The sequence below is a fragment of the Spermophilus citellus genome (genome assembly GCF_964194105.1).
Source record: "Spermophilus citellus genome assembly, chromosome: 2".
Classification (NCBI taxonomy): Eukaryota; Metazoa; Chordata; class Mammalia; order Rodentia; family Sciuridae; genus Spermophilus; species Spermophilus citellus.
In genome coordinates, this window is record NC_138183.1 from 1,609,807 (window position 1) to 1,622,297 (window position 12,491).

At 58.8% G+C, this 12,491-nt stretch overlaps 1 protein-coding gene across 1 annotated transcript in view; it reads left to right on the forward strand.

Moving 5' to 3' along the window:
* Positions 1–12,491, forward strand: part of CCDC187 (coiled-coil domain containing 187) — a gene marked incomplete at its 5' end in the record, with an annotated part of 41,970 nt that overhangs the window by 21,152 nt on the left and 8,327 nt on the right. The window contains 10 exons of the mRNA XM_081269478.1: positions 951–1,049; positions 1,413–1,526; positions 2,538–2,659; positions 2,771–2,862; positions 6,076–6,152; positions 6,670–6,863; positions 7,940–8,030; positions 8,578–8,724; positions 9,580–9,731; positions 11,842–11,987. Of these exons, the coding sequence (XP_081125604.1) occupies positions 951–1,049; positions 1,413–1,526; positions 2,538–2,659; positions 2,771–2,862; positions 6,076–6,152; positions 6,670–6,863; positions 7,940–8,030; positions 8,578–8,724; positions 9,580–9,731; positions 11,842–11,987 (1,234 nt within the window). The remainder of the gene's footprint in view (positions 1–950; positions 1,050–1,412; positions 1,527–2,537; positions 2,660–2,770; positions 2,863–6,075; positions 6,153–6,669; positions 6,864–7,939; positions 8,031–8,577; positions 8,725–9,579; positions 9,732–11,841; positions 11,988–12,491) is intronic.

Consider the following 12,491-nt stretch of genomic DNA (forward strand, 5'->3'; position numbering starts at 1 on the left):
AAATGTTCAACATCATCAGCAATTATTGGTCATTGGTATTTCTTTTTTTGAGAGTGTCTGTTTGATTTGTTTGCCCATTTATTAATTGGGTTATTTGGGGGTTTGGGTGTAAAGTTTTTTGAGCTCTTTATATATATGGATATTAGTCCTCTGTCAGAAGAGAGCTAACAAAGATTTTCTCCCATTCTGTGGGTTCTCTCTTCACGTTCCTGTTTCCTTGGCTGGGCAGAAGATTTTTAATTTGATGCCATCCCGTCTATTAACTCTGGCCTTATTTCCTGAGCTGAGGGGTCCTATGGAGAAGCCGTTGCCTGTGCCTAAATGCTGGAATGTTGCTACATTTTCTTCCAGGAGTCGCATGGTTTCTGGTCTGATTCCCAGGTCTTTGATCCATTCTGAGTTGACTTTTGTGCAGAGTTAGAGACAAGGGTCTATTCTCAATTCTTCTCCATATGGACACTGTTGGGCATTTGTCATACCATCTTGGGGCCTCGTGCCAGAGAAGTAGAGAACTCCGTGGCCCCACAAGGTCCTGGCAGTGATTTGAGGTTCCCAGCAAGTGCTTGACCCAGGTCTGTCTGGTAGCTCCTATTGTCTCTGCAAATAGCCTGTTGGGCATTTGTGGGGTTTTGTTTGTTTGTTGAGGGGTTTTTGTTTGTCATTGGCCCTGGAGGGAATTATGGTCAGGGTTAGGCAGAGCCAGCCTGGGGGACAGACGGTACCGCAGTTGTCTGTGTCCTCCTGTGGGGCTGTGAAGAAGGAAGAAGGAGCTCTTCTTCATGGGGTCGGTGCCAACCAGCCCCTGGAGTTGGGCACCTGCCCTCCTGGCCTCTGTACCTCAGTTTCCCTACAGGTTGAGAGGCTGCCGTGGAGCACTGAGGCTGCCCAGAGGAGAAAGAGGCCAAGAGCGTTCCCTGGTGCTCAGCTGCCCCCTCCTCCATGGTCCACAGGTCAGCAGGAGCCTGGGGGCCTGCATGCTGGAGACCCCACATAGCGGGCACCTGGCTGACTTGGAGCAGAAGTCCTCAAGCTTTCTTGAGTCACTGAAGGTATGTCCCACCCCTGTGATGTCAGCCGAATGACTACGTGTCCCCTTAGGCCTCTCCTGTTTTGGGGATAAGCTAGAACCAGCCTTTGTCCCTGAGCTGAGCAGAAACTGTAGGATTTAGAAACAGGGAGGTCCTCTGTCACCTGCCATGCGTGCAGTGCCAGGGAATGGGGCTTGGCAGTGGGGGGAGACAGGCTGACCAGGGTGCCTGGCCTTCCCAGGTCAGGATGGGAGGGCAGTTGGGTGGTCTGGGGGCACAGGCCCTGCCCAGGCTTGGGAGCCGCAGGGTGATCCCCTGAGGACGAGTCCAGTCCTCAGCAGGGCGTGGCCTGCCAGGAACCCTAAGGCCTGGGCTCTCATGCAGCTGAACCAGCAGAAGCAGGCGCAGGGACTGGCCCTTCTGCAGCAGCAGGCGGAACATGAAGTCTGGGAGACGCAGATGGCCCTGGACGAGCTGCTCTTCAAACACCAGCTCAAGGTCGGCAGCCGCCCCTCCCTGGTCCCCTGTGCTGCCCCTGCACATCCCAGCCCAAGGTCCTTCTAAAGCAGATGCCGCTCTCTTGGTGCAGGGCCACGGGCTGAGTAGAGACACTGACTGGGAACTGGGGCCCTGCCTTTGCCCACGGTGCCGCAGAGGCGGGGGGCTCAGCTGAGAACCATACACCTGGCCACTTGGGTCCTGGGCGCCTACACTGAGGGGACCGTGGTAGGACCACAGCTGGGTCACAGATGGCCATCCAGCCACCCACCTGTCCACGTTCCAGGATTGCTAGGCACCCAGGCCAAGGGCTCCCTGCTGGAGCCCAGATTCATGACCTGAGGTGTGTGCCGTGTGCAGACTCCCAGCAGGACTCTCAGGAGAAGGCAGGGACTCTGGCAGCCACGCACCCCAGACTCACGTCACCCCACCAGACAGGCAGCACTCGTAGCCCAGGCAGCTCAGCACCTGCCCTGTGAAGGGGAAGCTGGTCCTCAGGCCAGCGGGGCACTGACCCAGCCCATGGCCGTGACCTGGCTGGATGTGACAGCCTTCCAGGAAGCAGCTCATTCTGGGCTGTCAGTGTCCAGGGACTGTTAGTGGGAGGCACGCTCAGTACTTTTGGGGGGTGTTCCAGGAAGAGTAGCAGAACCAGAGGTGTGTGCACGTGGGTGTGAGTTTGCACAGGCACCTGGCCCTGTTCCCTCTGCCCCTTCTCCTTCCTGTCCCCTCGTCACACCTCCTCCTCCCTCCTCTTGCACTCTGGCATCACAGTCACGGGGTTCAGGGCCAGTTCCCTCCTGGTCCCCAGAGCCTGGTGCCACGCCCCAGACCCACCCCTTTGGCTGTGGCCGCCCCCCAGCCCTGGTTTTGCTCTGCATCTGCTGGGCACGCCACTCTTCCACCCCTATGGGGACAGGAGAAGGCTGGACCTCCACTGGAGGATGGACAAGCAGGCCGTGAGGTCATGGACATACGAGGTCTGGTTCTGGGGCCTCCCTGTCCTCACAGGAGCTGATGGAGAAAGACTCAGCCCAGCCCAGGCCAGGGACAGCTTCGAAGCTGGAGCAGCTGCAGATCTCTGGGGACTCAGAGCCACAGACTTTATCTGGCCCAGCCTCGCCCTCAACCAGGTGAGGCTGAGGCTCGGACAGTGCCCCTCCCAACCTGTGGGAGGGGCAGGGCACCCACTGCAGGTCTGGTGCTGATGACTCTCATCTCTGCTGGGTTTCCTCACCTGACAGAGCACCCTCAACCCTGGGTGGAGATGCCGCCCTGGGCCCCCAGGTGCCTGAGGAAGGACAAGCCAGTGGGGCAGGCCAGGAAGCTTCTGCAGGTGAGTGTCCTGCATGACCTGCGTAGGTGCCCAGGTGGCATGGCAAAGCCTGGGGAGAGCTCTTAGCTCTGCTGAGCTAGCCGTGGCCACTGTGAGCGCACCTGGCCCAACACAGGTGCTCCTTCTGGGGCTTGGCTCCTCTGCCCTTTCTGGTTTCCTCCTGTGGCCATGAAGTATCCTCCTGGTTCTGCTCTGGGCGAGACTTGGGCTGTGGCCAGGGGCATGGTCTGTGCTGGGAGCTGTCCCATGTGCGCCCTGCTGCAGTTGGCCCATGCCAGTCAAGTCACTTGGTTAGGGGTGGGGTTCAAATCCACTCCCCCATGGGTTTCCTACCTGGATTCCTGAGGGTCACTGAGAGGTGTCCTCGGATATCCAGCTGTGACCGGGTCTGTCCAGTTTTCCTGGCAGTTCTAGTGGTTTAGCACATAAACACTCAGGGTTGTTGGTGTCCTGGATGAGTTGATCCCCTCCCCACAGGAAACCCCTCCTCATCCCCAAGGCCTCTGCCCCAAAGCCTGCAGCGACATGAGGGGCCCTGGGCTTCAGCTAGGCCTGGGTCCTCCTTCCCACCCCCACCTTGAATCTGCTGCATGGCTTTGCGAGTGCTTCCTGCGGGCAGTGGACTCACACCCTGCCTTCTGTAAACCTGGCCCTGCTTCCTCTGCCCACCGAGGAAGTGACCACCCACCTCCTTAGCTCTGGTTCCCATCCTGCTGCTTGTCTTTCGCGGGCTGTCTGTCCTTCACTTTCTTCTCTAGTTTTTCTGCCTCCTTTTGCATTAAACAGTGTTTTCAAAATCATTCCATCTCGTCTCTCTTGTTGGCTTGTGAGCTGTAGCTCCCTGCTGCTTGAGTGCTGGTTTGGGGAACACCAGGACGCCTGCTCTGCCTGCGGGTGACGTTCCTCCACCTCGCCACAGCCAGGGCTCTCACAGCACTTCAGGCTGGGAGTGGCCAACATTTCACCCACATAGGTCGCCTCCTCCACAGCGCATTGCTGTTATCTCATTTAAAGTTGATGACCCTGTTGTGGGTTTTGAATTGCAGTTGTCCTGTTGGTCTCTGGTGTCCCCATTCCTTGGCGTGGGTCTGGATCTCTACCCGCTGTTACTTTCCTTCTGCCTGAAAGGAAACCATTTCTGGCAGTGAGGTCGACAGGGACAACGTGTGACACTTTTGTTATGGCTCGGGATTTGTCGGATGGTCTGCTGCCCTCGGAGTCGGGTGCACACCTTTTTCTCAGTACTTTGAAGACATTCCCTGGGGCTGGAAGTGCAGCTCACTGGTGGAGCGCTGGGCAGCCTCGGCTTCCTCCCCAGCACTGGGGGGCAGGACGTGGCCTATTGTCCTCGGCGCCTTTGCTGGTCTGAAGGTGACTACTTCTGCTTTTTCCTCTGCCACTACATCTGTTGAGGTCTTGAGCACTTGGGTGGCGATGTGCTTTGTGTGGTTCTCCTCATGTTTCTTGTGCCAGGCGTGTGTTGAGACTCTTGGACCCAGGTGAAAACCTGCAGTTCTGCTTTTCAAATGCTTCTCCTGCTCCCTCCACTCCTCTCCCTATGGCCTGCGTCCTTGGTGTCCATCTGCCTGGAAGCCACCGAGGGCTCTGATGACCACAGCTATTGTTTCTGTCTCTAAAAGCCTCCTTGAGGGACTGGGGCTGGGGCTCAGTGGTGGAGCGCTTGCCTCGCACATCTGGGGCCCTGGGTTCCATCCTCAGCACCACATATAAATAAACAATTAAAAAACAGAGGTACTGTGTCCATCTACAACTACAAAAAACATTTTAAAAAAGTAAAAGCTTCCTTTGAAACTTTTCTTTTTTCATGTCCTCCTTGATTCCACTTAACTTTTTTTTAAACATTTTTTTTAGTTATTGATAGACCTTTATTTATTCATATGCGGTGCTGAGAATCGAACCCCGTGCCTCACACATGCCAGGCAAGGTCGCCACCGCTGAGCCCCAGCCCCAGCCCTCCACTTAACTTTTTAGACATATGCACTGTGTCTACTCTCCGCCAGTCCAACACTGGCAAGCCGGGGCCAGGTTTGGCTGTGCCCCTGCTGCATTGCTTACTGCTGGACACCACGCATGCTTCCTTGTGGGGTCTAGGTGTTCTGTGTTCCTCGCATTTTCAGAAGCTTTGCTCTGGAATGCAGTGGTCTGAACTACTCTGAGCCTCTCAGGCCTTGCGTTCGTAATTAATGAGGCAGACCCGGATCCGTGCTCAGCCTGGAGCTAGTTATTCCTACAACCAAGGCCAGAAAGTTCTGTCTGCCCAGTGAGCCAGGTGTCACCAGCTCCTCGCCTGACTGGTCTCAGTCTCCTGGTCCTCCTGAATGCCTTGGCCTGTGGTTGCTGTTTTTATTTTTATTTCATTTTTGGTGCTGGGGACCAAATTCAGGCCTTGCACACGCTAGGCAAGCGCTCCACCACTAGCTGCGCCTCAGCCTGCTGCTTCTTTACCCCCGAGGTTTTCCCCTCGCAGTCTGTCCCACCAACTGCAGCCGCTGGTCTCTCCAGGGTCAGCTCCACCACTCTGCTCAGGTGTCCCACCGGCGGGGTTCCCTCCCTGCAGCTTGGAAACTCCCAGGGCTTGTGACGATGGAGGCCTTGCCACTTTTCTACCAGTGGTCACTGTGCTCCGCTGTCAGATATTCAGCACATGGAGAACCGTCCTCTCCTGTGTGTGAACAAGCATAACATGAGACTTTTTTAGTTGTTTCAGATGGAATGGTAAATCCAAAACCTAATCCCATGTCTCCTGGTGGGAAGCAAGAGTCCCTAATGATCTTTTCAAAGTAGAGGGAGGGTCCTTTCTCTGCCATTCCCAGCACAGCAGGATGGCCAGCACAGGTCAGCAGCCAGGCAGCTCCTTAAGTCAGGAATCTGGACTCTGCTGGGGCTGGACCTGGGAGCCATCCCCCTCTGGCCTCAGTGTCCCCTTCTGTGGAAGCAAGGCGACTGGGCTGTCATCTCTCTGCTCTTCAACTTTTGGTCTGATCTTTCCCTCAATTGGGGGGTCAAACCCCAGAACTTCACATCAGGAAAAAGCTGGCCAAGGCTCCCTTCTGTGGCCCTATGAGATGCTGGTGAAGTTGCAAGTTGGGGGTGGGTGGGCCACCAAACTGCCCAGTCTACCTTTGGGAGGCCCTCCTGTAGGAAGGCCCTGGACAGGGCACTGACCCAGCCACTGCCTGCTCTCTCTCTCAGAGGTGGGGAAGCCCGACCCAGCCCCCTCCCAGCTGCCTTTGACCAGGCTTTGCCCTCTGGACAGCCCTACCCACCAGGTACAGGGAGAGTGGGGGTGAGGGGCACGGGCAGGGAACATCAGTGCACTGGGGTCTACACTGGGCCCTGCTGGTCGGTTCACTCTGCCATCACATCACCCACCCTTCCAGCTGACAGCCTCCCCAGCTGGGCCCTCCACCCTGGGTGACAGGTGGGGACAGGCCTTGCAACAGGGTGCTTCCCCACCCAGCTTGTACATTTCAGGGCAGGTGGCTGTGCTTTCTGGAACCCTCTAGAGCACAAACAAATGCACCTGCACCGCCTGGATCAGGGCCAGGCATGTGGCCTCGATGATGACCCCACCTGCCCTCAGAGAGCTCACAGTGGGGAGGGGCACCTCTCAGGGTAGGGGGGCATGGCAACGGGATGAGCGCGGCAGCCAGTCCCGGAGGGCTTCCTGGAGGCGGTGGCCTCCTCCCCAGGGATAGGCACCGCTCCTGGAGACCGGTCCCAGGACTGGCCTAGATGCTTGGCGGTGACGTGGCTGCGTGGCTGCGTCGATCTGCCTCGCCCCAGGGGAACGCTTCGAGGCCCGGAAGTGCCCATGCCGCAGCTTCCAGACCATTCAGCCTCTTCACCGTCGGGATGCTGGAGCAGAGCCTGCAGGAGAAGCTGTGCCCACTGCACCAGGCCGAGTTGCAGCGCCTACGCGAGATGGCCCTCGAGGAGAAGCAGCGCGCCCAGCTGGCTTGCATGAAGCACGAGTTAGGGTGAGGGCCTGCTTGGCTGGCCCAGCCCCGAAACCCCGCCGCGGTGCGCCCAGAAGGTCCCGCCCTCGGGTTGACCCCGCCTTCCCGGTGGCCCCGCCCTCATCGTGGCCCCGCCCCTCCGGGTCTAGCGGGCAGTAGGGGAACACTGCGCAGATGTTAGGTAAGGCAGTAAAGCACCCCAAACAAGAGAGACGGGAATACCCCTCGCAGCCCGCCTCGGAGACTGCCTGTGCCTGTTTTCAAGTGACCCTTGTCTGGTGTTGCTGAGGGAAACGCGTGGCCACAGAAACACTGGACTTAAGCTGCACATACACATTCATCTGAGATGCCAAATCACCATGTGACTCTTCAACACGCAGGGGGACTGCTTCCAGAGCTGTCTCTCCCTTGGCTGGTGCAGTTGCCGGGCCTTCCAGCTAGTCCTCTTCTCCCTCCTAAGGAACACCCGAGAGATGATGTTCTTAAGGAGCGTTCTTAGAAGTGGCACAGCCTTGTGCCAAAAGTGGTGGCTCACGCCTGTAATCCCAGCAGCTCAGGAGGATTAGGGAGGTGGAGGCAGGAGGATCACAAGTTCAAACCCAGCCTCAGCAAAAGCGAGGCTCTAAGCAACTCAGTGAGACCCTGTCTCTAAATAAAATACCAAAAAAGGGGGGAGGGGGAAGGGGCTGGGGATGTTGTTCAGTGGCCGTACCTGAGTTCAATGCCCTGTGCCCTTCCTCAAAAAAGAAGTGGCACAGCCTCCTCAGCAAGCATGTATTCAGAAGCCTCTTGACATTGCCCCCGGTGGAGGCCTGCCTCCCTTTGCCGAGAAGTACCAGGCTGTGCTGGGTCCCCAGGTGGGAGGTGCTGCCATTGGCCAGCCTCTGTATCTTAGACCCCAAAGAGGTAGTGAGGGGTGGGAAAAGTGGCAGCCTGGACTACCCCAGACCCTCACACCTGCCGTGCATAACTACTTGTCCCAGCACCTGGTCTGCAGAAGGGCATACGGGTGCACTTGGCCACCCTGGGCTGGCCCCGTCTGTGGCTTTCGATGTCCACTTGCACAGATCCTCCAGATTGGCGCACTCTTCTCTCAGGTGTCTGGCTTTGAGAAAGCGACCCCAGGCAGTGCAGAAAACCCTGTTGGAGAGGCCGCAGGGAGCCTTCAGCAGGCGTGAGAAAGAGCAGGTATGGCCCGGACGGGGTAACATGGAGGTGTCCTGCCCCTCGGGGCTGGGGACGTGACCACCCAACACCACAGCTGGGGCACCTTCCGTGGTACCCCAGAGAGTCCATAGCTTGAGGGGCAACAAGGCTGAAATGGAGCAGGCCCCTATGCTGGCTCCAGGCCAGCCTCAGCCTCCTGCTGGTGTGGCCTTGGGCAAGTGGCCCTCCATCTCAAGGCCTCAGTTTCCCACCTGAACAGTAGCGTCTCTTTCCTGGAGCTTGGGAAGGTTTAATAAAGGGGCAGAGGTGGGGCAGCGCCCAGAACCCAGGAAGAGGGAGGCTGAACCCTCTGCTTCCCTCCTGCCTCTGGCTGGTGCCACCTTGGCCAAACTTGCAGCCAAGAAGCTGAGCAGGAAGGGTTGGCAAGGGGCATGTGAGGGGAATGCAAGGCTGGCAGTGTGGGGTCAGGGTGCCCCAGGTGCCCCTGGCCAATTCTGCCCCCTCCCTCCATGTGGGAGCTGCTGTGGGCTGGGATGCCTGTCTGACCTGTCCTCTTTGGCTGGTGCAGAGGGAAATCCAGCACTTGAGGGCCTTTCACCTGTCCATGCACCAAGACAGGAAGCAGCTCGCACAGCATCAGAAGGCCGTCCTCACAGCGCAGAGCTCTGCCACCTGCCCTCGTCAGGAGCTTCGGTCACAGACCCAGCTGCCACAGGTGGGTGCTCTCATCTGGGTGCAGGATGCTTGTCCCCTGGCTGTTTTGTGTGAGTGTGCAAGTCCCTTGTAAAAATGCTTGTCACCTCAGGTAGAAAGGGACTCCAGGGGTGAGGGTAGGAGGAACCTGCTAGGCATGCCCCCCTGAGAAGGTTTCCTGGCAGAGGTGCCCTGGCTGTCCCTGCCTGAGGAGAGAGACTTCCAGTGGTCGTGGCTGGTACTCCAGGCCAAGGGCATGGAGAAAGGCCCCGGCAGAGGCAGGGAGCCATGAGGAAGGAGAGGAGGACGGGCTGAGGTGGAGGTGCCCCGGGCTTTCCTCAGCAGGGGCAAAGAACTAGAGTAGGCAGAGTAGTGGACCTCTATGGTCCAAGGAAGGAGAATATGGCCTGGGGCTCCTCAGGGAGGCCAGCTCCTGGGCACCTAGCAGCCACTGTGTCCTGGGGTGGAGGACTCCAGCTTCCCCTCCCCACTAGCTGACAGATTGGAATAGGCTGTGGCAAGGGGCAGGGGCTGCCCCTGGTTGAGCTAAGTGCTGTCCCCACCTGAGCATCTCCTCTCTACACTGGGGTGACTGAGGTCTTAAGGGTGGGGACCAGGACTGAATGAATTAGGCTTTCTGAAGCATCTGCCCCAGGCCAGCCTGCAGGACCATGGGCAGCCTGATTCCAGGGTTCACTGGAGGTGCCTCTGGCCAGCCTGGGGCAAGGGCACCCACTCTGAGGCTCCTTTCTGCACCTGTCAGTGGGCTCCACGGTGCTGTGTGCTGTCCTGCTGTGGCTGCTGCTACATGTGCCTATCCCCTGCTCTCCCAGGAGGACATGGGTGGCCTCATGAGGCTCACTCTGCTCTTTCCTAGAATTCCAGCCCTGAAGTCAAGGCCACCGTAGAGAAGGGTTCTGAGCCTAGGCAACGACTGGAGGGAGACCTCTGCCCGCTGATAGCACCCAGGCCTCACAGTCCCACCAGCCAATGTCCCCAGAGAAACCCTGAATGCTCAAAAGTCTCACAGTGAGTTGGTTCCAGGGGGCCCTGGCCCTGACACTTGCCATTAAAAGCCCGTGTGTTTGCTTGCTGCCACTGGGCCTACCTCACTCAGCCCCCCAGGGTGGGTGAGGGGCTTCGAGGGCACCAGGGAGCCTGCTCCTGCCAGCTGCCCAGAGCTGCCCTGGCTCCAGGGGAGGAGCAGCAGCAGCCATGCTTTCCTGGCTCTGGTTGGCCGTGGGGCCTTCCAGGGCTGCCGTGGGGTATGGGGGACAGAGAAGGTGGATGGCTTACTGGGGCAGTAGATAGCACCGTGTGGCAGCCTGGGCCTCTGGAACCCTCCTAGGGCTGCTGTGCTCTGTGGCCAGTGGTGGCCAGGCCCTCTCTGAGCATGGCCACACGGCCACTTGGTTTGCAGTGGGAGACAAGGAGTTCTGCCCGTGCTGAGTCTTGGTGGGGTCTGATGACCAATGCTTCCCAACCTAGGGCTGGCCATGGGCACAGCACTGATTTTCCCATCACGAGCTTCCTGGCTTCTCCATGCTAGAAATGTTCCGCCTCCTTCCCAGGTTAAAGTGCCCCTGGACTAGGGGAGGCCCTCTCCCCTGCACTTCCGCCCCCAGGGCCAGCGACCCTAGACTCTAGTGGCAAAACCCACCTTCCAAGCAGCAACCTTGTGAGTGGGGTAGACACGGAGGGAGACCCTCTCTCCAGGAGGGGCTACTCCCAGGGGCAGCCTCCTCAGGGACGCCCTTGGCCACCACCCAGTAGCTATCTCTAGCCTGGGGACCTCCCCCAGCTTAGGAAGCCATTGCTCACCCAGTCGTCAGCTCCAGGGGCTTCCTTCTAGGACAGTTTGCAGCAGGAACCGCCGGGTAATCCCAGTGCCATCAGTCACAAGTCCTGGGAATCTGCAAATGCGACCAGGCGGACTCCACCGCTTGGCCCCCGGGGTCTGGAGGGCTGGAGGAGGGCTGCCAGCACCCACATGGCTCTGGACCCTGAGGCCAGGCTGAGCCCATCCTTCGGGCTTCCCTCAGCCCAGCAGCAAAGCTAGTCGCTGTTTGAGAGTCAGACAGAGGGGAAGGAGGCTCAGGTAAAGCCCAGCCCGGAGCAGGTGGTAGTGCCCGGAGACAGGCACGCCGGGTTCCCGTGTCTGACTGTGAGTGTTGGGGGTTGGGTGCATCCATGAGCAAGTGTCTGACCCTGTGTCCCTGAGGAGCGAGAGAGAGACAAGGACAGGGGATGAGGGGTTACAGGTCCTGTCCTGAGAGCTCAGCTGGCGCTGGAAGGGTTTGGGGGGAGGTGCCTCTGGAAGGGCCTGTTTCCATTCCATCCAGGTCAGCTTCCATGCCTGCCCTGAGGGACAGGTGGACAGGGACCCTAGAGGCCCCACCTCCCTGGGCAGCCAGCATCAAGCATCTCTGGCTGATCACCACCCTCCACAAACTCATCTGGTCCTGCCCTCCTCCTGCCCAAGTGTGAATCTGGGAGGGACACTCTCAGGGCCACCTTGGGTGGGGGCTGTGAGCTGTGCAGGTTCCTGTGGGGACAAGGGCAGCAGATGTATTGCCAGGGGCACTGAGAGAGCAGCAGAATGTTCCAGAGCAGGCTTACCTCCTTGTTCTTAACCAGAAGGATTCTGGAGACCTGGCATCCCTCCCTTCCTGCTGCCTGAGGCTGTGCCAGGTCAGGCTCTTGCTGCCCTGTCAGTGTGGCTTAGGCAGGTAGGATGGGTGCCCAGTGCCTGGCAGCAGGCATGGATGTACTCTGTGCCTCCCAGGATCCAGACAGAGCCCACTGTGCACCCACAAGTGCTGATCCATAGGCAGGTGGTTGGTTTCCATGCAGAAACCTTGATGGACCTTCTGCTGGGGAGGAAGACAGACATTTTCCCAGCCACATCCCAGCACCGTACCCCACTGCAGAAGCCCCATCTGTGGGCAAGAGGCTCTGCTTGGAAAGCTTCTGCATAGGGAGGGACCAGCCCCTGCCTTCCACATAGCTGCTGGCCATAGCTGCTCCTAGATGTGGCAGGAGGTTGTTCCTGGGACAGGGACTTGCTGTGGTGTGGGTGGGCATGGTGGGAGGGATCAGCCAGGGTGGGCAGTCACCTCTGCCCTCTGTTGTCTTTCAGGCCTCCCTCTGTGCAGCTGGAGAAGGCACCCCCTGAGACAGCTCCCCATGCTGATGGTCACCTGCAGCCTCCAAGGTCTGCATGGGGAGAGATCACGCCTGAAGCCAGCCACCCACTGGTGGAGAGTGGCAGCCAAATGGATCAAGGTAGCTGGGCATGGCAGCAGCAGTGGCCAGCTGAGGACAAATGGTCACGGGCTCACTGGGCTCCACATATCTTGGGAGCTGCATTAGCTTGGGGTCAGACAGACCTACATTCTGCCCACCAGGCTGGGTGTGTGGCTAGCAGAGTGCATTGTGGGCTTGCCTGCAGGAGGCCACCCCATGCTACACTTCAACACAGGGCGCTGGGTGCCAGCAGAGGGATGCCCAAACAGGCTCTCCTGCTTGCAGAGGGCTTCTGACAGGAGCAGCTGCTCAGAGCTCCTAGGCTTGCCCCCAATGAGGCCTGAGACTTGCCAGGCAGGGTCAGGTACAGTGACCAGCCAGGGGCAGCAGCAATGTCCAGCTTCAGGCGAGGGTAGAGAGAGGGCCAAGCCTGGCAGGAGCCATCTTTCCTGCTCAGAACTGAGCCTCCAGGCAGGAACACGGCAGGGCATGGGTTGGCCTGTTTGCTGTTGGTTCCTCCAGAAGAAGTTCCTCTGTCCCAAT